The sequence below is a fragment of the Anguilla rostrata genome, chromosome 1, assembly GCF_018555375.3.
Source record: "Anguilla rostrata isolate EN2019 chromosome 1, ASM1855537v3, whole genome shotgun sequence".
Taxonomy (NCBI): domain Eukaryota; kingdom Metazoa; phylum Chordata; class Actinopteri; order Anguilliformes; family Anguillidae; genus Anguilla; species Anguilla rostrata.
The window spans coordinates 17087804-17112044 of NC_057933.1; the positions used below are offsets into that span (position 1 = coordinate 17087804).

A 24241-nucleotide genomic window follows, 5' to 3' on the forward strand; every position below is an offset into this window, starting at 1 on the left:
TACTGAACCAGATAGGACCTAATAGGCTACGTCATACACGTTCACAAACTTGTATACGAATAATTTATGGCAGATCCAGGAGTACGAACAGTCATTACAAAACACTGGTCTGCCTAGTCACTGGTGTGGGCCTAATCTATTACTGTTGAGATCAAACGAAATAACAAAAAGGCAAAGCGGGACATTATCAAGTAGTAGAGTATTTTTGGTTTCACCACTCAGTGTTATCAGCATCCCACGGTCTCTCTTTACAAAGTTCCAAGTCCAGAGGTCTATGATGAGGAAAATCTCGTCGGCCTTCAATAATATTCCAGCCAGCTAAATCGCGTCAACAGGCCGTTTCTGTCCACACCAGTGAGCAATAGGGAATTCATAGCGCTGGTTTACTTTTGGAAAAAAAACCCACCCCATTTGTCATCAATACGCCAGTAAATGCTCAATTAAACAACGGTGTGGGCAGCACAGATAGCAACCCAGGCTAGACCATCATAGCACATTATAAAGTGAACTTATTTGTAAAACATTGAAAATCGTGTGTAATTCACAAAAAATAATGTTCGTAGCAAAACAGAACAGGGTACCTTGGGAACTTATCTTGTTAATATTTAGTAACTACAGACATAAATACCAAATGTAATAATGGCAAATAAAGTTTTTTTTTTTCTGAATACAGGCAATTTTCTGGTCTATATAGGCTACATAACGCAAACGTTTATCATGATACACAGAACGCATACCATAACTACACTTCTGTAACGGTATTAATAACAAAATAAATAATAATAAAAAACATCTACATTGTCAGCTATATGCATATGGACACCTCGATTATAAAGGCGGTTAAAAGAGCTTGACAATATGGTCTTAGAAATATCTGTGACTGTACACCACAGGAATTGCTGCATATATTGCGAGAGCCGTCCAGCTGACGTTAGCTAAACTACTTAATTTGAGCTAATTTTTTACAGCTTAATTGCGATCTCTCTAGCTAGAATTTAAAAATTACTGAAAGCAACATACCATCACAGTTGTAACGGCATATGGGACATATGCAATAACCGGCTTAGTATTCGGTTTGGATCTAGCGAATGCGACAAGCAAACGCAATTCTTTTTTTTTTTTGCAGAACAGGCAGACACACACCAGCTGGACCAGACAGTTGCAGTGTAAAGTCCAGCTAGTTGGCTAACGTTCACCATCATCATACAACTTAGCTAGCACGTTTCCTTTTCAAAGAACACTCTGCCAGCAGTTAAAGGCCAATTCGTCAGCAAACCAACCAACAAGCAAATTTGGGAACATGACAATATAGCTAGCAGGTAAAAACGTTAATGTATAACTGTTTGGAATGGGTCATATTTTAAATAGCTACAACACAGTTAACATGTCTTCAAATAAAATTAGGCTATTTCTAGCGAACCAGACACCAATCAAACAACTCCTCAGCAACACGTCTCGACTAAAATGTCCTGTTTTATAGTGTAGTTAATCCATAGACCGTAATAGAGTTAATCACAGCGACTGAGACTTGCTGCACCGATTTTTCAGAATGCCAGGTTTCGCATTAGTCTTGGCTAAATGCATAGTCTAACACAAATTATTTTGGGTACCTATCTTAGCTGTTCTAGCTAACATGAACATGGAATATCGCTTGAGAAACGTTATATATCGTTATAGACTACAGTGTAGCAAAAATGAACCAGCTGTTTAATTTAGCTTGTGATAGCCAGCCAGCCTAGTGAAGACCGACCCAACCATACTAGATAATGTTAAAGCTAGGCACATCAATGACTCCGCTGTTCGAAAAAACACACGTTAGGTAGCCTACCATAAGTTAGCCACCTGCGGTGCTAAAGGCCGAACACCAACAAGGAAATCAGCAAGGTTTTTCCCCATATGCAACCAGCATTTTAGAATTCCCATTCCCGCAACCTACCTATAACCCGGATCCCGCTCTCCACGGAAAAGCAGCCAAAGACGCCACCATTAAAAAATGTCAAACGCTGCCTCTCCTTGTATCTCCTTCTGTTTGAAGAGTACAACGGTCCCCTTTTCAAATACAAAAAAGAATGCAGCCGTGGCAAGTCCAGGTGAATGACACACACCCCGATCAGCAGTTAGCTACAGAGTGCGCTGCTATGGCATTCTTTGCACTTGATTGTCACAGAACATAGCCCAGCACCGCCTCCAGAAGACTTACTGAGGTTAGTGACGCAACTACCCCACAAACCAAACGCCTAGCTTGTTGCATTCTACACCTGCCCAACTTTGACCCAGGAAAGCAAGAGTTTACTCCAACGAAACGCATATGCAACCCATATCCCATCCCCATAATTTTGTTCATTCATTTGGATTTCTTAAAAGAGATCAACAATGCCTTAAATGGATTAAGAAAAATCAAGGAATACAACCACCGAACATTATTGTTCTCCTGCTATGCTTTAAGAGGGCGTCACTGTTTGCTTAGGTTTTACATTTGATCTTTTTGTTGCTATTTGTCATTCATGTGAGGAGCAAGGAGAGCCACAATTTCAAGGAGGTACAGTGCAACTGTTCTGCAGGAGCTGCAGGGTTTTTTTTTATCAGGCCAGTGGAAGACCCACAGTGGATGAGAGACAACTATTTCTATCCATCACGCTCTCCTTTTTTATATGTTGGCTTTTATTATTATTATTATTATTATTATTATTATTATTAATAATAATAATAATAATAATAATAATAATAATAATAATAATAAGGATTTGTGAATCCTTAATAATAATAATAATAAAGGATAATAAAGTAAAATGAAGCTAACAGAAAAAATGAAGATGGAAACTAAAGAAAACAGAAATGGTTAAACACAAGGAAATGTGCAAACTTATATTAATTATATATTTCTATTGATCTGTTGCAGTTATAAACAGATATGGAGAAGAGGCCATTCTTGACACATCTTGATTATTTAAAACTTTCAGAGATGTAGCCATTATTAATTATTTTACTTCAGGAATTCTGACACAGTACTTTTACCTGCTTTATGAGAGAAGAGGCTAATAAGAGGCTTTAATATTCAAGATAAATCCACCTATCCTTACCAAAGGCCTTTTATAAATCTGTGATGCATTCTAGATATGGCTTTATTTAATAGTTATAATGTTCTAAAAGACATTACTTTGGATGCAAAAGACTGCATGAGCTTTCAAACCATGTGATCATTCAGAATTGTGTCATTTTCCATGCTTGCTTGCTACCCTTCAATCCTGGAAGATTTGGCACAGTCAAAATTTGACAACCTGTACGGAAACCAGCCTCAGCTCAATGGATGAATGACACTTTGGGGACCGGACTCAAGATGACCTGAAGGAGCTGGCTACAAACAGGAAAACCCATGTCTCTACAAAGCGGATACAGGAAGGGGAGAACCCTGTGTAGGATGGGCCTTAACTGAGAATCATTTCCCCATCATGCTGTAACCACAGCAGATATTCCAGACCAAGCAGACAGTTTTCAAAGACATTACATTAATTTAGCAGACCCTCTTATCCAGAGCAATTTACTGTGTAGAAGAAAAATAAGTGCATACACCTGATTAATATGAGCAGTACTACCAGACCTGGCTAACAAAATTCAGAGACCAGGAACTACATATGCAACATCCCTGAAGCATTAGTGCAACCTGCCTATGCTAACCAATAACCTAAAAGACAGATTCTGAATACAAGCACATTGCATCCATAACAAGCCCTAAGAGAAGATATATAACCAAAAACCACAAAAATGCCATAACCTAGATTTATACAAAAATGGGAGTGCTAGGGGGTGTAAGCAGGAAACATCCACGGCTGGGATTATTTATCTACTCCTAATGATTAACTGAGAGCTATAAGAGAATAAGATTTTAAAGCTAATAATGGCTGTGGCAAGTATCACCAAAAGATATGGTGATTTTAGTCCACGGGTCCGATTGCTTAACAACCTGAAAAATCTTGAACTTAATTTCATCATCCTTTTTGTGAATTTAAAAAACTTGATCATATCTCCCTTAGTGTCCTTTTACTGAGCCTGGATAAATGTAGTTTTGTTCAGATCACCTCCTCAACAGGGTTAAAGGTCATTACATGACATGCATCATCTTGGTGCCAAAAATATCCCCTGGGAAAGACATAGCTGTTATGCTGAAACATTGTATAGAACTCTACGCAGCAATATGTAACATTTTCTAGTCTCTCTGGCATAATAAATGGACTCAATTTTTAATACTTTGAGTATTTAATAGAGTATGTACTTTTCTACTTTCACTAAAGAAGGGGTGCTTTTATTGCTGGTGTATACAGTTCTTTGACCATTTCTGTATTTGAATAGCTGTTCGTTTACCCTGAAGTTTGTTTAGAACGAATAGTGACTACCCTGTACAGAGTGCCACACTCACTGACTTATCACAACAGATGATACACTGCAAGACATCTCTGGTACAATATCCAACCACATCTGGCTGATCCTGAATCTAAATGTAACTTTTTACACTAAACGAACATTAACATAATGTCAGGTCTGTTAAAAATGGTGTAAAATCACTTGGATCATCATTAATAAAATATGTTTGGGTACAAATTTCTTTCTGAACTGTGTCCTAGAAATGTGAGGCTTATGTTAGATTTCACAGTTCATAGGAACATTTAAGGATAAATGGGGCAAACCTTAAGTATTTATTGTCTTCATGTTCAGTAACTTCAGAACACGTGATCTTAAACACGGGATGCTGCACATACTCACTACGGTCAGAGGAACCATTCAAAGTTGAATGATGGCCCAATTTGGGCTTTAGCCCTAGCCTTCTGACAGTGGAGGATTGTCTGATAGGTCATCTACTCTATGATTAGGGAGTGATGGCTTCAAGATATGCAGGCCAAATTCCTTAATTAAGAGACACTAGGTCCAACTTTATTGGACTGTATGTCATAATTATCTTAAACAGCATTTGAAAAATTAATTAATATACTGTCATTATGAACTACCCACCACATACTGTAAGGTTGAGCCTGAGCCACACACACCACCCAAGGATATGTCTTCATTGTTCTTTGGTATGCCTAATAATACCATACTTCATTACTCATAGCTTATTAGAATACATAATAGCACATGAGGAGAACAGGATGTTCAGCCAATCTACACTTCCCATGTTGCCAACAAACTAGGTAATCTAGTGCTTGACATTTTCCATCAAACTGCAAGTGGTAGTCTAGAACTGTATGAAGCAGAAATCCCAGGGGTTCTGCCTCAACTACATGATCTGGCCAGCTATTCTACACACCACTAACTCAGTATGGGCAAATTTTCCTTTTGCTACTTTCCTCCTATGCCCCAACTTGAAAAATATACTGTAGTTCATTTTGTTAATCCCTTTGTCTAAGCAACCACCCCCCCATAATAAGAGGAATTTCATTCATAATACAGCTTTATTGTTCTGAAGATAGTTTAATGAAGAAGAAACCACTGAAGCTTAACAAATGATTTCTTGCAAAATTCTTCTTTTTTCTCCTTCTCAAGGAATCTTCAGTATCCATTTGAAGCCACTTCCATTTTCAGCATCCAGTTGAAGTCCCTGTTAGATACTGAACCAGAAATGAAATACACATCTTTAATACACAAATATTTAACCTTTAAAACACACAATGTTGTGGGAATGCAAAATTGATTATTATACAGATCCATTATGTTTGGAAGTAGGAACACATCTCTCCCCTCCATGTCTCACCTTCCTATGAGTGAATAACAAAATAATGTTGAGCAATGACCTGAGAGCAACAGAAAGAAACATGGCCCTATTTTCCTGGTTAGCTAAATCTGCTATAGATTTAAACCTTTAGAGCAGCTTTTTGATTATACTTCCTGTACCATAGCATTCCTGTTGTTCATAGTTCATAAAAGCCAGTACAAAATGCCTAGGCCATTCCAAAAAGACATTGCTTTTGATTTAGCTATGGAGGGCATATAATGAGAAGGAAGTAGGTACAATAAGGACTATAGTTAGCAAACTATGTCAATTAAAAGTATCTGTGATACCTTCATCATGCAAAGCCTAGTCTGTTTTTTGTGGATTGGAGATCATCATGAGCTCTGGAAAATCTAGTGACGTCTTGGGTGATGCTTCTGGTATAATCTGGAATGTTGGCATAGGTGGCACCAGGAACCAAGTAGTTTGCTCTCAGTCCTCCAGTAATAGGTCCAACCCCACAGCCCATGCCCATTCTGGCCACCCTGCAAAGTGAGTATGTGTTCTTCTCCGATGCTGCAGCAGCACTGATAACCGCTGCAGTGTACGCTTGAAACTGTGCATCCTCTTCATAGATTAGCTGAGTGTTTCTTGCATCAAATTCCAATTGCTCTTCTTTCTTTCGTTTTTCATTGGCAAATTTTTCAGTCATTTGCTGATGGCGTTCTTCGTTCAACAGGCGAAGTTCCTCTCTTTTTCTCTGTGCAAATTTTTGTTCATTTTCCCAGTATAATCTGTCCTCCTCTCTAAAGGTCTGGAGTGTGCACCATGCCCTCTGTTTCTCCACTGTGGTGTTCTGCTCATGTTGCTTCCGTTTATTTTCTCTGTGAGCTGCGATGGCATCCATCATGGCCTTCCTTTTTTCGTTCTTCTCATTTAGAGCCTGCAGCCACTTAGAATCCTGCTGGGCCAGAGCTGTAGCCAGAACATCGGCAGCGTGCTGTTCCTTTTTATTCATGTCCTCCTGCATCTTCAAAGCCAGCTTCTCTGCCACAATATCCCTGCGTCTCTGCAGCCCGTCCTGCCTGTCGGCTTCGATGTCTCTGACCATTGCGTTCCAGTTGTCTTTTTCCATTATTATTTGCCTTCGGCGCTTCTCCTCCATCTCTTTTTGTTTCGCTTCTTTAGCTCCCATGGCTTTCTTGGCCAAGATCTGCTCTGTGTATGTTTTCCGAACGTTGGTCTTCTGTTCATGCTGTTTTTGTCTCTCCGTCTTAACCTCCTTTTCATATTGCTCTTGAATCTGCCGCCGTTCATTTATCTCTCTCTCTTTGTCCACCTTCCTTTGTCTTTTAACAAGCTCTTTCTCCCACAGCTGTTGCTTCACAAAATCTGCAACGGATTTTCTCTGCAGTTCTCGTTGCTTTGCTCTCTGTCTCTCCTGTTCCATGACCTCCATTTCCTTACACCTGAGCAGCTCCATTAACTTCCTGTTTTCTTCTTTAGCATGATCAGCTATCACCTGTTTCTGTCTGACCTGGTGATCTCTTTCTTTCAGGGTCTCTGACAGCATGATTTGGCGGTGAAATTGTTTAACCCGGTCACTGTCAAAGAACTGCTGCTGTGCAAGGTTGGCCATGGCCTCTTCTCTGCTCCGAATCATGATGGCTTTATTTTTCCCACACTGTCCACCTTGAAATGAAGTCATTTTTGTCTTCAGCAAGGAAGACAGGGTTTTAACAGATGACCAATGTTAAGAATGCATAGCACAATGCAAAAGATTCGAGATGTGGATCCTCAGTGATCTGAAAATAATTTCAGAACTATGGCTCTGAAGACCAACACCATAATTCCATGCTTGCAATTTATACTTTCTAATAGTTGTCACTACTGTTGCGTCATTCAAGGAAGGTTGACAGAATCCACTGGGCCACGCCCCCATGGCTACGACGCTTGGAAAGCTTTCAGTACGACGAATTATATAAATAAATGGAATTCATTTCTGTATTAGCCTATATTCGGCTTTGCGATTGTGTGTCAACTAGTATGTTTCTAGTTGACACACGGATGTTTCTGCGACCTTTTAGCATTATAGGCTCGAGGCGCAATCTAGCTTGGTTTAAAATAAATGGTGGTTTATAAAAATAGTAATCCGAGCAGTTGGCCATGGTTCGTCGACTCGTACAATGTTGTTTTAATATGACAAGTGCAACCTTCTCACTGTGGATATATTGGTGACAGAACAGCCTCCAAATCTTCATTTATTTATTTAATTTAATCAATCACAATGTTAACTCGTTTTCACGTGAGTTTAGGGCCACAAAGATCTTCACCTGCCCCATATTTGAATTTGTGGTTCTTAATTTTACTGGCATATTATTGTCAATAAGGAGAACGTCTCCACCTTGTGGTGCTGTCTTCCCGGTCTGAGTTCGGAAAGCTGTCCGAATTGCGTAACAATGGATTAGAACGTCCGTTGCTATGACGATGTTGCAGCGTTTCCCTCTGAACTCCGTGGATTGATTATAATCTGTCGAATCGTGTGTTCTCAAAATTCTCTGGCTACAAATTCCTAAGTATTCTGCACCCAATCTGTCGAAAACAATGAAAGTAAGAGGCTAATTCAGTATTTTGGAAAAAAACAAAACAAAACAAACAAAAAAAAAAACATCAGGTCTACAGCAGGTTTGTGAAGTCATCAAGAATTTACTGCACATTGCATATTCCATCCTATCATATTTATTGATATCCTATGTGAAAACTTATTTTGACGTGGGCTACTCAACACTAACACGGCTTAGCTTCATTTTGTTTTTGTCCTTGTTCCTATTGTCGATTGCGATCATTATTTTATCATTATTGATCATTATGAATGGCTCTGCATAAGAGCATGTGCTAAATGCTTACATTTAAATGCAAATGTAATTATTTCTGTCCAACTGGTTTAACTGTATACTTTAATTTGTTATAACGTGATTATTTCACCAGAAATTTTATTTATTTATTTATTTTACAGTACCTTTATTCTGGCTGTTCTGCAGCAGCACTGTGGTGCTTTGATTAACAGTGCTTCCTAAAATAATGGAATGCATTTTTCCACACAATTCATTATTCTAGAAATGTCTTCATTTACATATAAAAATAGTCATGTTTTAAAAATAAGTTTGTTTGACCAAAGCACAGATTAATAGGCACATTATACCTGACATAATGAACCAAGCAACCCTTGGGGTCATCAACAATGTGTGGATTCCATTATTTCCACATTAAGAACAACACCATTTGTAAACTAATAGGCAACAGCAGACAATATTGATGTTCCCCTGTTGTCCACACGATGTAGCCAAACATTACACATTGCAAAATGTGAACTTTTACTTCCTGAATGTTCCACTGGGTGTCAGGTTTGTGCTAGTTTCTGAGGTCCAGGCATTACCACAGCGAAACACTTTTCCAGTGACAATTTAGTGGAGCTATGTCATCTTTAAGAAACTGTACTACTTCCAGATGAAATACTAAAGATTTAGTGCTTCTCTTTGTGTCCTCTGATAACTTTTTGTCCTGTAAATGTAATTTAATTGATTTGCAAATGAGTGGAAATGTAAATCACAGATATGATAGACCCTGGACCTTTCTCAAAAATTAACATTAATTATGTCAGAACAAATTGAATATTTAAAAATATCTTGATGTGATTTGAAATTCCCCTGGGAAATGCGTGCTTTGTCCATAATGCCCCATACTAACTCAAGTCAATCCTTGGTTGATCCTGGGCCTTAATTACACAATTGGGTTGACATTTACACTGAGCTATTGTTGGTGATCACATGCTTGAAGTACTTAGCATTTCTTCAATCAACAAACAGCATGTGGATATTTTCTCCAAACAGGCACATGTGCTTTGGAATCAGCCCATGTTAGAGTTACAGTATGTTTCTCAGCCCTGGTCCTGGGGACACGTGTTCCAATTAATATATATGGAATTTAAAAAAGATCATGCGGTATTGTATGAATGACAAAAGATAGATTTAGATTACATAAATACAGTGACACAGATAAAATGAAAACATTGACACACAAAATGAAAGAATGAGACCAGTTACACAAGGAACTTAGCGAGCAGAAGTTTGTGTTTAATTGTCATATGGCATGCCCTTTTTGGCCTTCTCAGGGGAATATTTTTCCATAAATTATATTTCCAGGTTCAATTCATGAAATTCAATGAATGAATTTAAACATGGCTATAATGTTCAATAGAGATTGTGGATTTAACAAACTGAATTCAAATAAATTTTCCAGCACTCAAAATGTAATTGAAGCCAACCTGGCTGACTATGGTCCGCGGCCAAGAGTGAAATCACTGCTATTGCAAGAAAATACTTCCCTTCAGGTGTATAGAACATTCAGTTTTGATGTTGATGCAGTTGGTTTTCACTCGAAGCTAGAGATACGAGAAGTCCCTCAGCTGGAGGTAGGTTTCAGTTCATTTTTTTCACTCCCACCAGCCCGGACACAAAGAACAGCTCACCCGGGCTGAAATTCCTGTCTTGCGATTTGATTCAAAGTCCTGGCCCCTTCCACTGCATTAGAGTCTGTGGTCATAAAGGTAAGGGGGCACAAAGTTGTCTCTATTCAATACACTGGTGGAATTACCTCCCCCTTTACAGGCTTCTCTGAGGTCATGACCTTTTACTCCAGGCAAACCGAGCCTCCCTCCCCAATTAAATTGCACTTACAAAGAAACTTGTCCTCCCCCATTATCATCTACAGTTCCTTTTAAACTTCCCCCGGCCTCCTTGCCCTGCTATACTATTCACTCCATTGAGTACTATTCTGCATGCCTCCCTGTAAGTAGCTAATGCCAGTTATCTGTGTGAATTTAAGAATAGCCGAGAACAGACACATCCTCGCCCCCAGGCCTTTTCCAGAAAGCACCATGCCCTCTGTTCTGGATCTAAATAATTCCTAATGGGAATTGCACCCCAGCTCTCTAAATAACATAATAAAATTGACTGACACTTCAACACCAAAAAAAGCATTGTGAAATTAAAATTCACAGAATCATACGGAGAATTCCACAGAGGTGACAAACAGGAAAGACACATATTTACTGTGTCACAATGTGACCGGATTCCTCTTATTGTAGGTGTCTATATAAAATAGAAATAGGAAGACTTTTTTCCGAGAAGGGCATTGCTGTTGTGAGACACAAGTTTTATTGACATGAGATAACCTCATCAGCATACAATGGCATAATTATCACCAAAACAAAACAATGTTTTTTTCTCTCAATATTTCTGCACATGAATTGATTTAATCTCACTAAAAGATAAAGAACAGAGGCATCATGGCGTGGGGTCAGTAGGGAGTGGACGGGGGTAGGGGGACATTGCGCAAAAGGGTTGCAAAATGTAAAGGGAAGTCAAAAGAAGGTTACTGTGAGGGATTTACCGGCCTTCCCCACCCCATTGCCCCTCGCATACCACCCCATTCCCCGTCTGGGTCACATGACCATTCAGCCACATGTCCACTGGGGGAGGAGGCCTCAGCTGGCACCACAGGCAGCTGTGAACGCATTTGTCCACCTCAGACCCAACCTGGCCCTTATGCTTTTCAAGTTGCTTTGCTTGGTTCTTCATCAGTGGTCATAATCTGTCTCTAGTGTTCGACTCGTCTGCGGGACCCAGCAGCCAGCTGCAATGTCCTGAGGGAGGTTCACGGATCTGGCCCATCCCTTTAAATATGGACGTCACACTAATAGCTCGCCTTTAACCTCTGTTTGACAAAAGGTGCTAATCAAGCCTGGACTGGAGTCTTAGCAGTCCAGTCCCATAGAGCCTACTATACGAGCCTACCTACTAGCCTACTATATTCATTCAGCAGTGAGTAAACGTGAGCAGAAAGTGAAAACAGATATAAATAAAAAACCGATGCGGGAATGGCTGACTACGTAGGAATGGCTGATAGGAAAATGCAATCTTATCCCTGGAAGCATGTGTAAAGAAGAAGAATGAATGAAGAACATTAGGTTTGCATAAAATATGAATTATCCACTGTATTTGCCACTTCAATAAACAGTGTATGATATGAAATACTGTCATCTGCTGTTAATGAACACATTTTATTTGGGCAAACACTGTGACAACTTGTGATTTTATGTATAAGTTATTTCACTTAATGGTTGGTTATTGGGATGGCAGACACACGGTCCAGGAAGCAGACACTAGATCTGTTTGCTGAAATCAGTTCAACTGGACTGTGATGCAAAAAGTCCAGATAACAGGAACAATATGTCAAGGAGACCGTTTTGGACAGAAAGCAAAATACAGAAAATTAATGACAAATAGGTGTTGTTACATGTTTGTATTAAGTGGATACTGCATCACAAAAATGTTTTCCACATGACTTCAGTGGAGAGTAGGTGCTCAAATAAGTTCACATGGGACAATTGTTAGAAGAGATTTAAATAATCCGTAATTAGGTGTGAGATAAACAAAAAAGTAGACATAAAGGCTTAATTGGCTAGTGTCCTTTATGTTTTAAAAAAAAATAAAGTACAAACACTTATGGATATGACTATGGAGTCATGCAGGTGAAACATTGCACTCCACGTGCTAATACATCTATGTATCGCCAACCTGTACCCAAGAGGAGGCCAGGCAGAACTGCTGACACAAAGAGGTGAATCGCGGGCAACACAGCTGGAGCACGTTGCCCTGGGAACCAGGTGATAAGCTGTCCTCTGCATCCTCGGGGCGGCGTCAGGTGAACCCCTCGCTGGGCTCTACCTACTTCCACATGTAGCTCCAGCCTGCCAGCGCTGCAGCTGGCTGCAGTCAATCTGTGATCCTGTGCTGCCAACATCTGCTCCAGGGACCGAGCCATCTGTACCCAGCTTAGGAATACACCTCCTCTGGTGCACAATGGCTGCAGGGCTACAGAGGAAAGATGGCGCGACCAAACCCTCTCAGAGACAAACGTATTATATAACGCATACAGAAAGGAAATATACTACCGAGTGAACTTTACTTTGTAACTTGGTGCATGTCCCTTCATTAGTAAAGGTATTAGAATAATTTAACATTGTATATACTTATCTTTGCATGTCATTTATGGTAACAAATGTAATTACATGCAAAGATTATGTACCGAAAAACAATTAACTTCAATATCCAAAGCATTAAAGGCTCAGTAGTGTTCATTTATTTATTTATTTAACCTTTATTTAACCAGGTAAAAGTGATTCTCATTTACAACACTACTACATACTGGCGAATACAACAGCACCTTCTGAATTAATCTTTGTGTAATTTTTAAAATATTCTTTCCTTCTTTGTATTTGGCAATGCATTTTTGCAAGTGTTGAATTCTGAGATCCCATTTCCAAAAATGTAATAGCTACCCATCAACTGAAAGTGTGCATCTTTCCTGCCTTTTTAAAAAACGATTATTTGTACATGCATGTTCCCCAAATAAGTCGATTCACAGAAGACGCACGGGCAATTACAGAAACACAGAGCAGTTAGCGCTGCAGAACCCCTGTCCCTGAGCATCCTTTGTCAGTGGCAGGCCTGCCTGAATGGAAGTGGGCTGCTTGTCATCCACAGGGTCATCAGATGTTTTTGCCATATACATCCATTGTTAGATGACAGATGGCAGTTCAGGTCAAAACCCTTCACAACTACTGTGGTAAAAACATCAGCAGTGGCCTGTGTTGCAAACTGGGAAGCAGGACATGTAGACATATTTCAGTTATTTCCTTCCTTTGTGTGTTAATCAAATAAGCACATAGCCTTAACCACAGCTCACTTTAAACATACTTTGAACAGATATTTAAAGGTTAATTCGATATCCACTGGATAGGATATCCACAAGACACGTCGGAATGAAGGTGCCGAAGATTTAGGATCAAAATTTTGTCGAGGTACTCCAGGATCACTTTAATTAGTTCTGCACCTGAGCGCTTTGGGTTTCCCAAACTCGGCATTAACAACCTGCTTTCCTCCAGCAACAAAAGCAATGTACCTGGGACATGGGCAGGAAGAATGGGTCATATTCCTAGTCTACAGTGACTACAAAAATCAGCCATTTTAGTTAAAATTCTTTATTTCAGCAATTTAAAGGAAACAAAAATGCTAAAGTAAAAACAGTTGAACTGTGTGTAAAAAAAAAACAACAAAAGTTCATATTGTTGGTTTGTTCACTAAAGCTGGTGTTTTATAAATCAGCCTCCCAGCTGTCTTAAAAGAAGGTGTTGTGTGTGTTTGTGTTTGGGGGGGGGGGGGGGCTGGGAGAAATGAGTTTAAAATAAAATTTTCAAACACATTTTTTCCCCCAGCAATTCTATGACGTGACAGCCAAGGGAGAGTGACTATATGAATAAGCAACTATCAGATCTACATTTTGAACAACAGGAAAAGCAGAGATTCAAGAGAAGTATTAATGTTTTGAGACATAATGTAAATACACAAAACATACAAAAGAGAAAGATGAAATGTGGGCTGTCACAAGAAAATAAAAATAAAACTTTACATTCATTTAAGCATGCTGAATGAGTTAAGAGTGATTATCAGTCAAAGTCTGAAACACTGACAACAATAATTTAAAGAGGAAAAAACATTATTTAAAAATTTGAGTGAATACTTGACCAATTCAAAAGCATGTGACAGGTAAGGCCAATTTAATGGTGCCACTTCAATTCAGTCATTCCAACAAAACTACTTCATTTTGTTTTGCTTAAAACATTTTGTTTATATTTACATCTCGTTTCTATTAGCGTATCAAAAGAAAGGCTGATTGTGCCGTTTTCAAATTCAATACCAATGTGGAACAAGTACAATTAAATGTACAAAATGCTTGACTGCTGTGGAGCTGGAAAAGGTATTCCACAAGCACACTTGTGTCCATTAAATCTGCTGGTGTATATACACTGTGAAAAAGAGAACGGTTAGATCAGACAGCCCTCTGAGGAAATCATGGCTCACTCCACTCCACAGCACGTTCGCCTGAAACCGAAAAAGCAGTTCCACACCGATATTCTACGAAGAGTGTTTACGGCGACCTCACTGAGGCGGTGCTGGACGCATTGGGGAAAAGGGAGACCCAATACAGGACAGGAAAGAGTGATGGGCGCCTAGACAGCCAGCTCGCAGGGAACTCTGGGAGATTTGTCGGTGGAGCAGAACATTCAGATGTGGCGCTTGGTCCAAAGGCTCGTCTCACGGTGCTGCCACCACCCGGACGGGCAGCCTGCGTGGCATACAGCAGCGGGTCCCGTGAGGAAAAGGGGGGCCTCACACTGGTATTTTAAAGGAGTGGGGGGGGAGGCCAGGCCCAGGATCTGTCATTGGCTGCACATTGCAACAAGTTTACCTGTCACCTGTTACCGGTCCCATGAGGAAAAGGGGGGCCTCACACATGGTATTTTAAAGGAGGGGGGGAGGCCAGGCCCAGAATCTGTCATTGGCTGTACAATCCAACAAGTTTACCTGTCAGCAGTGTTAAACATTTAACACAACAAAATGTATGAGTGTGTGAACATGTGTACTGTATGTGTATGTATACATACACACATATAAATAAACACATGCATGCACACACACACGCATAGGCTCCCAAGGTTGACATTTGTCTCTGATCTTTCTTACAGTTAGTTGATTCAATCCAGCTATTCAGGTACTTAAACCAAATGTATATTGATACCGGTCCACTCAATGTGATTGTACTGTGACCCATTTGAGTAGGACATGATAGCACTGCCTGCCAATAAGAGAGATGTGTTTTCTGATATGTGCTGCATTCTTCATGCTGGGAATATTGTGGGGTTCGAACTGCATCTTAAACAGAAAATCTGTGATTTGAATAATTTTCTTGAATTAAACTGATTTTACCGACACCGCCGGGTTCTGAAACATTTGGATGTGCTTAAAGCTAACTTCCATCGACAAACTACATTTTGGCCTTCTCAAAAGGGGTTCCTCAACGATGCAACAAAAACGGTGTTGCTACCTTCATGCATATCATAAATTTGAAAGCCTGTTGCACCCCATTTCAAAAAGCAGCTTGCATACACAGCTGCCCTTTTTCAAAGTACAACAGCAAAAGAACAACAATAAAATGTGGAATTTCATAATCCTAATACATGTTCCCATTTTTTATCAAGAGAAAAGTGCAGGGAGTGACAGAAGAAATGGGGGGGGGTGGGGTTTGAAGGTAAGGAGAAGAAAAAAAAACTTGGAGCATCTCTATGTGTTCTGTATCTAAACTGCCATCTTCTATTGGCTGTGAATTTGTTCAGTAGGCCAAGGACAACGGGGCCCGTCTGAATGGAAACGTGAATGCGGAAAATTAACGGTAGTGTTACGTCTCGTAAACATTACAAAATCATGGTCTTCAAAGGCCACAGAAACCCATCACTTTTGTTGGATGGAGCATCGCGATCTACAAACAACTGCAAACCAAAAATGTCTGCAGTTTGAAACACTTGTGTCAAAAAAAAGCAATAGGATAGAGATGCCACTGTCTTTAAGAATGCAGTCTGGTGGGGGAGAGGGAATGTAGAGGGGGGGCCTTTATGCTGTTCCACTGGCGGAGTACGAAAACTGGGGGAAGTGGGGTCTCCTTTCGCTGTCAAACGACTCCATGTTCTCATCTGAGTGAGAGAGATAAAGAGACAGAGAGAGAGAGAGCAAATGAGAACAAAGAAGAAAGTGAGAGAGAGAGAGAGACAGGTGAGTGACAGAATAAAATGGCTATGCTACATAGGTTTATTATCACATTCACCACACCTCAACTTTCACAGGAATACCACAAATATACACACAATTAACACACTCCACCAAAATATCTCCTTTTCCAGCATTCTAAACCATACCCCATTCTGATATGTCAAAAATATCAATGAGTGTTCCAGCAGGGGGCCCCATTCTCACAAAAGAACAGCCCACCCCCAAAATAGTTTTCCTGAGAGCGCTCAGATTAGACATTGTACTCAAATCTGTCCTTTTTAAAATAAAAATAAAAAAATCATCCCAGCACTTAAGTCTGTGGTATTAAGGCTGAAGAAGGAAGAGCACAACTGGGATATAACCAAAGACATATAAAAGAAAAAGAAATTGTCATGAATATCCCCCTTTAATATGACCATCTTCCAGGTAGCAAATTCAAATGCCAAGGGGGTTCTTTTCAAGTAAATTCTGAGAACTCTAAAACTCTAGCCGTTGGAAGTTAATACTTTCTACTTAAAACAGAAAATGAAAGTAATTGGTCTCACACAACGATCTAACTAGATGAGGAAGCCAAAGTTGGAAGTCAAGGCTGCAAAAATAAGTCTTGACTGAGCTGTAGAGTGATAAATAGCTCGGTCTGAAGGAGGAAAAGTTTAATATATCAAATGCTGATTTACTGTGAGGTGCAACGTGACCTTAAAATGTGCCGTCCTCTCTTCAATAAGCTGCTGAAGGGTAATCATGCACAAGCAACCCCACAGTTCTCACACACCCATCTCAAACAGAGGGAGAGCTGTGGTGCCACAGACACGCATTCTCCACGTGGAAGGGAGAGGGGAGCAGGGAGCAGAACAGGGTACCTTGTCCCGGTGGCGTGATGGTGATGGTCTGGCCTGTGAACTCTTCATCGAAATACCGCGTGTCCGTCTCCGAGGTGACTTGAGGCTTGAAGGGTGGGACCAGCTGAGGGGAGAGTGAGGAATTCACATTGATGATTGGTTAACTGTCCTGTCATTCAGAAGATTCACAGAATTTAGGGGTGCAATGAGTCTACAGTAAACATAAGAACCTTGGATATTTTAATACTGGAGATAACACTGGTGTTCCCCAGTCTTCCACATTTGGAAAATATAGCATACTTTACACATACAGTATTTGCCAAATTGTGACCAAATACTAGAGAGAGAGTTTCAGTCAGCTGAACTGTGAACTGTTTCATCCAAAAACAGCAACTACTAAACTAGCCTAGCACCTGCAGTCTGTATGCATCTGTGCCCACAGCAACTGTGCAGCTCAGCTGGCGAACTAGAGACCGAATTCCATCCAGTCCAGAATTGATGAAGGATATTACAAACAATGAGACAGGCCTGTGAACACAACTGGGCATTCGAAATTCGGAGAAAACAATGAGCGCCGTCTGACCACCGAGCGACTTCTCAGCATTTTACGTATTGCGCAAGTGCTTATTGGAGTACCGACACAGCCGGACCGATGTGACTGTGGCTGTGTTTGTCGTGGGTCTCTGAGTGGCCGTGCCAATCTATTACCCAACACTCGAGCTTTGTTTGCAGGCATTCACTCCCCTGATTAGTGCCTAATCAAAGCAGATGCTGTGGAGTGCGTCTCTGGCCCAGCGCAACAGGCAGAGCAGATATGACTCTCCGGTATTTGGAGACTCCCACGACTTGAATGAAGCCACCCCCCCCCCCCCGCTGTTATGAAGAGCTACTACAACTTCAGCTATATTCCTGCGTCATCAAGGCAAGTTTCAGAGTTCTCTGGAAAGCATACTGCATGAATGGGGAATTACGAGGTAATTAGCTAATTAACACAGGGTGTTATCTTTTCTAGGGCAAACTGCAGTTTCCGTTGGCCTGTGAAAGTGAAAGTGAAAAATTTCCCAACGCTGGCCCAAGGATAAAGAACGCACGCATGTGCGGTGTCCTTGTTTTTCTGCCATGTGCGTTTGGGTGAAGAGGCACAGACACGACAGAGCTCAGGTGCGCTATTTCTATTTACCTTCTTCTCGTAAACATCCTGCCACACAATCCCAGCAAAGAACTTGTGCTGCATGATCTCCTTGGCATCATCCGGCCCGCCTCCTAACCTAGAGCACAGAAAGAACCACAAAATAACAGTCACTGCAGGTCAAACACCTCAAACCGGACTGTCAGCAGGTCAAATATATTATCTAAGATATGTTTCATGTACAGTTTATCAATCTTGAGAGATGAGAAGGACATTGCATCAATCTTGTTGTACAACAGAGATATAAACCTTGTTATGGACTGTGTTATGGACTGAACGCTCAGCCAAAAGGATACCAAAAGGAGTTCAGAACAATCTTCATTTCTGGTGCGTCCATATCTTGTCAGTGCTACTGTAATACTATCTCAACCTACAGTAGATACACTACAGAAAATGTACCAGCTCATAATTTGCTAGTTTGTTACATAAGTAACTGCTCCCTTTGTTTTGTGCAAACATGAACTGAGGGCTGGGGGGGGGCGGGGTGAGTGGGGGACACGCACCGCTGTCGGGGGTCCTTCTTGAGCAGACCGGAGAGCAAGGACTTTCCCTCGGGAGCCAGCGTGCGAGGGAAGCGGATGTCCTCCATGAGGATGAGCTCGAACAGCTTCTCGTGGTCCTGGTTGTAGAAGGGCAGGCGGCCACACATCATCTCGTACATGACCACGCCCAGGCCCCACCAGTCCACAGCCTGCCCGTAGTCGTTGTCCTCCAGCACCTGGTGGGACGGGAGGAAGCCGCAGTCAGGGCCGAATGACAGCTGCGCAGGTCACTGAGGTGGACGTGTCAAGTACTGACTGGAAGCTAAAATGTGCTAGGACATGCTAAGACCTGGGGGCCAGTGTAGCATAAAGGGCTTGCAGCTCCAAGGTTGTAGGATTGATTCCCAGGTAGTTGTACCCTAGAGAAAAGCACTTCACCTTAAATGTCCTGACAGAGTAAATGTACAGCTCTACTAATGGATTATATGTAAAAAGAACATAAGCTGTGTCAATTGCTAGGGCTAAGAGTGTCTGATACATACCGAAAATGTGAATAGTACTACAGCTAGTATTGGTCCAATTCAAATCAGAGTTGAAGTAAAAATAGGCTTGATGCGTAAGAGCGGGCACATTCAGGGAGGGCAGCAGTGGTGAGGACAGTGCTGTGTTTTCCAGGTCTGCGTGAGGAGCCCTCATTCCACAGCCAGGCTTCAGATCCCAGGGCATTCCCAGCCCAGCTCACATCTCGCATTAGGAGCGCGGATAGAGTTTCCACTGGTGCTCCACACATTTAATCACCGGGAATCTAAGTGCGCAGGACGGCCAGAGGGGCCGGGGGCACCGGACCAACGAGGCGCCGCTGGGGGCAGGGGGAGGGGCCCTGCCGCTGTTCCACTGATCCTGGATCAGCCGGAATCAGCGTCGCAGCGCTGCAGCGTCCTCAGACCAGCGCGGTCGTATCGAGCAGCTGCGAAAGCCCATTTCAGCCAAACGCGAAAGTTCATTTCGGGGGAAAAGCGAAAGTTCCACATCAGGAGACGGCCTCCGCTGGGCTTCGCGCAGAACAGCTCCCGGGCCTGCTCAGAGACCGTGGCGATGAGACCAGCACCAGCTAGAAAACAAAATTATCGATTTCCCTGAACTGCAAGGGTCAGGTTGGCTTGGCAGACGCGAGACAAACGGAGCTCAAGACGGACGTGCGGGGTCGCGGACGGAGGGGGCGACGGACGCGGGGCCGCGCCGTAAAAGGAACAACAGCGCCCCCGGCGGCCCCCGCGCGAGCGGCGGCGGCGGCGGAGGAGGAGGAGCGGGAGGGCGGCGGTAACGTGAAGCCCGGCGCGGCGATAGGATTACTCGGCCTTCTCTATTTCCAGAGCTGCTGTCGTGTGATTCACGCCGCGCGACAGCTGGGCCCGCAGCTGCCCCATATATGTAGAGGAGCGGCACAGCTGTGGAGCTGCCAGGACCGCCGGAGCCAAGCTCATCCCTCACACGTAACCGGGGCTGCGGTTACACCCCCCCGGCGCTGCCCCGGCCGGCCCGCGGGGGAGAGGAGGGGACGGGAACGCGCGCCTCCTTCCCTGAAGCGCACGCTCCTTCCTTTTTTAATCTTCCAGAGAAAGGAGGCGACTCCAGAGAAGTGATTCACAGCCTCACGCAAAACACGCACGACGCCTACTGTTCCTGCTTTCTCTTCCTCTCTTGCCCGGGAAGACACACAGACACGCGCTCATATGGACCCACCGACAGACATATCCAAACAGCTATCCGTGACAAAATGGCCACACCTAATGACATTTATCTCTGTGTACACAAATAAGAAAAAAGCTTGACATTACAGCATAGTAATTGATAAGCGTTCTGTGTGATTTGTTCCAACAATGTCTGCCTTTTTGGAGGGGTCCAACAAAATGACCCAATAATGAGTGTTCTCTAGTGAGGCGGGCCCAGGCCGGGCCTGAGAAGACCGTTTCTCCAGGCTAGTGGAATATTCCCAGGCAGCGCAGCATTCCTGTGTTCCACACACAACAAGGTCATTGTTTACCGCGGAACAACCTGTAACACTGTCCGGCCCCTTCTCCCCTGCGCGGCTGCACCTTCGTCTCCATGGAAACGGCCCGCGCCGTCTTTACCGCCAGACTGATTTTATCGCATGGCTATAACATCACCGCAACGTTGAAGGAACACGAGAGCAATGTTGAAAGGGCATTACCCGCTTGCCTCACTGGTGAAACTGTATGTGTCAGCTGAGGTCTCTCAAGCACATATTTTCTGGATTAAACTCAGATATGTCAGGCGTGGTCTGTCCAGCACCTATTCACTGGAATAAACTCAGGGGTCAAAAAGTCAACCAGGTGCACAAAGTACCAGAAACCTCCAAAAAACTGTTTTCAATCTGTGCAATATTCAATATATACGCGCACAATACAATGTGAAAAATGAAAGTACATAAGAATACTAAAGTATGCTTAAAAATTAAGCAATAACCTGTAATAATAAATTAACTAGTTTCCCTCGTTTTCTGCGCTAGCACTGAAAGCCTTAGATCCACCCCAGAAGGAAAAGGGTTAAAATATAGGCAAATATATATTTAGGCTGAGATCGGTCTGTGTAAGGATACACGCGGTCCTCTGTTCTCATTGACACACTCAGGGTGTGTTCCAGAGGCCACGGAGGGCAGAGAGGGAGCCCCCCGCAGCAGGGGTGAGAGAGGGGAGTCAGAGGGAAGGGCCGGGGGGGACCGCGCTTGGGCCAGGTCAGTGGAGGAATCCCAGGCAGTTGTGGGCCGAAGCCCCCTTAGAAGCGGGGAGCAGCTGTAGCCAACGTGGCCTTTTCTCCAGGGGCGGAAGCTCACGTTTCCCAAGGCATTGCCAAAACCCCCCAAACAAATTCCAGACAGGGGCTAAAAACAACGAGCCGGCAACTGTGTCAACATGGGCACCCCTCTCCCGGAAACATTCCTAAGGCGGGAGATGGTGGGGGGGTTTGGGGGGCGGGGTGGGCGAGGGGGAACTGCCATATAAACAATGCGATATCATTTTACAAATCACGCTCACACGTGACAGAGGCCTGCCACGCCCGAACGAGCGCCGCAGTTCCACCAATGAGAGCATGGCCAACCTACACAAGCACACCTGATTCTGCAGCTACTGGCTATCATCCTCTAAAAAACCGATTATCCTTAGCAGCTAACACGGGTTCATAATGACATAACCTAAACCTAAACTATTCATTTGATCCTTTCGTAAGAGCAATGCTGTCCAGCATAAATTTATCATGTCAGGGATTTTCACTGAAGAATAGTGAACGGTCCCTATTACACCACGTGTTGAAAAGAGAACTTCCAGGAATGCGCACACCTACCTATCCTCCCCAGCTGTGGGGTGCCTGGGAAAAAACATGACAGACTTCATTTTCTCAAATTTTGCAAATCCTTTTTTGACATTCCTCCACCAACTGCACAGTGAGGTGGGTCAAGAGCTGAAGTCTGAGATCGCAAAACCTCTACAGAGTGCCCTATATCAATCATCCATGTTGTCCATCTCAAACGATACAGCCACAACGTAGCGGTGATACTTTCTTCCCCCAGTAGAAATGAGATGGGTGACTATGTGTGCTTTACAGTGAAAGATTGTTCTCTGCACTGAACAAAGAGTTCCAGTGGAAGCAGGTGCTTATGAATATTAATTGGCAGTGAGACCACGACTTGTCCTGTTCTGAGTCTAATCACTATGGACATGGGCACAGAACTGTTGTAACAGCCAATCACTAAGAGCCACAAAATATGTTCAGGCCCTGCTTGCCTATGAATATTCATAAGTGAGCAGTCCTCCTCAGAACTCTTAAGCGGCACCCGGAACTCTTTAGCGAGGTGGCGGTGCCAGCGGGGGAGGGGAGGGGGTGGTGGTGGGGGGGCAGGAAGGAATGCAGCGTGTGGGGCCTTGCTGGCGATTAACATTCATGAACTGTACCTCCGGGGCCAGATACTCCGGGGTTCCGCAGAAGGTCTTCATGGTGGCCCCGTCCTTGATCCCCTCCTTGCACAGGCCGAAGTCCGTGATTTTAATGTGCCCGTCCTTGTCCAGCATGAGGTTTTCCAGCTGCGGGACCGCAAAGACACCAACAGCGACAGCGTCAGCGGAGGAGCCGGCGCTTACTACCTAGCGGCAAGAGAGCCAGCAGCCAGCGGCCTTTAGTTTCAGTGTCCTCTCGCTAAGTCACCTGACAGCTGTAGCTCACACACGCGGCCCGCAGCCCCAGGACTGAGTCAGCACATCCTCTAGTCTTGCTACCCTGGCATTTTCAGAAGAACCTTAGCAGGCTTGGAGCCCGGCTCGTAAACCCACAGGAGGAGGGGTGGAGGGGTCTGCTGACCTGGCTGGTACAGTTTCATCAGCTGGGGGAGACGGGGCAACAGCTCTACACCCCCCCACCCCCCTACCTCCCACCCCAACGTCAAATGACCCAGAGAGATCCTGGTGTCCTGATATCTGTTCCCAGTTTCATCTTGTTTATTTTAGCAGTGCTCCCGATTTTACACTGTTATTTTCTCTGCCTGGACATCTTTTCACAGTGTGACGTCTCAACCCCTATCGTCCCCACACGCTGTGAGTTTTGTCCTGTGTGAAATACACTCTAAACTTCAGAGTCAGCCACGGCGGTTACAGCACCGGGGAGAGCCTGCGGCATATTTGTTGCAGCAAAAATGACTTTTTCCTACACTTTTTTTTTTTCCAGCTCAAGGTGAACATCAAACACACTCCATTAATTAAAATATGACCAGCCCTCGGGCCTCCAGTTTGGGCCGTCGAGCATTAGAAGTGTTTATCATACTTAAGTGTTTATTTCATCATGCTCCATTCCATATTTATAGTTATACATGTGGATTCATTTACACTGCTTCATAGAGATACATACAGGACTGCTCCAATATCAACCTTCTAATTTCAGATTTAGCAAATAAAATAATTCTCTTGTTTGCAAACTAGCCTAAATGAACTGCTAACACAACTTTGCCTCGCTGTGAAACCAAAATCTGGTGGTGACCAATCAATAAATGCCTGCTTTGCCCTGATTGGCTATTTATATCCAGGATATAGGCCATTCGGGCTCCCACCTTCAGGTCCCTGTAGACCACGTTCCTCTCCGAGTGCAGGTAGTCCAATGCGGAGACTATCTCCGCCCCGTAGAAGCGGGCCCGTTCCTCCGAGAAGACCCGGTCTCGCGACAGGTGGAAAAAGAGCTGCGGGGCGGGCGGGAGGGGCAGGGTTAGAGAAGGGGGAGGGGCAACGCTCGGGCTCACC

General features: G+C 43.2%; 2 protein-coding genes across 4 annotated transcripts in view; both read right to left on the bottom strand.

Moving 5' to 3' along the window:
* Window positions 1-5458: 5458 nt before the first annotated feature.
* LOC135241749 (cilia- and flagella- associated protein 210-like) lies at window positions 5459-7538 on the bottom strand. 2 transcript variants are annotated; one of them, XM_064312409.1, is made up of 2 exons: window positions 6052-7538; window positions 5459-5590 (listed from the first exon to the last, which is right to left on the bottom strand). In XM_064312409.1, the coding sequence occupies exon 1, from the start codon at window positions 7407-7409 to the stop codon at window positions 6057-6059; it is 1353 nt and encodes a 450-aa protein (XP_064168479.1). In that variant the 5' UTR covers window positions 7410-7538; the 3' UTR covers window positions 5459-5590; window positions 6052-6056. The 2 variants fall into 2 exon arrangements, with proteins under 2 accessions (XP_064168479.1, XP_064168470.1); XM_064312400.1 differs by having other exon boundaries at window positions 5459-5600.
* A 6251-nt stretch (window positions 7539-13789) lies between these two features.
* Window positions 13790-24241, bottom strand: part of akt1 (v-akt murine thymoma viral oncogene homolog 1) — a 40397-nt gene continuing 29945 nt past the window's right edge. For both annotated transcript variants that reach the window (XM_064326225.1, XM_064326216.1), the window contains 6 exons: window positions 24055-24180; window positions 22910-23038; window positions 18960-19174; window positions 18448-18535; window positions 17289-17391; window positions 13790-16352 (listed from right to left, as the gene is read on the bottom strand). In XM_064326225.1, coding sequence (XP_064182295.1) covers window positions 16273-16352; window positions 17289-17391; window positions 18448-18535; window positions 18960-19174; window positions 22910-23038; window positions 24055-24180 — 741 coding nt within the window. In that variant the 3' untranslated portion in view covers window positions 13790-16272. The remainder of the gene's footprint in view (window positions 16353-17288; window positions 17392-18447; window positions 18536-18959; window positions 19175-22909; window positions 23039-24054; window positions 24181-24241) is intronic.

Coding starts and splice junctions, on each gene's coding strand:
- LOC135241749 (XM_064312409.1), bottom strand. CDS start 7,409: ATGACTTCATTTCAAGGTGGACAGTGTGGGAAAAATAAAGCCATCATG.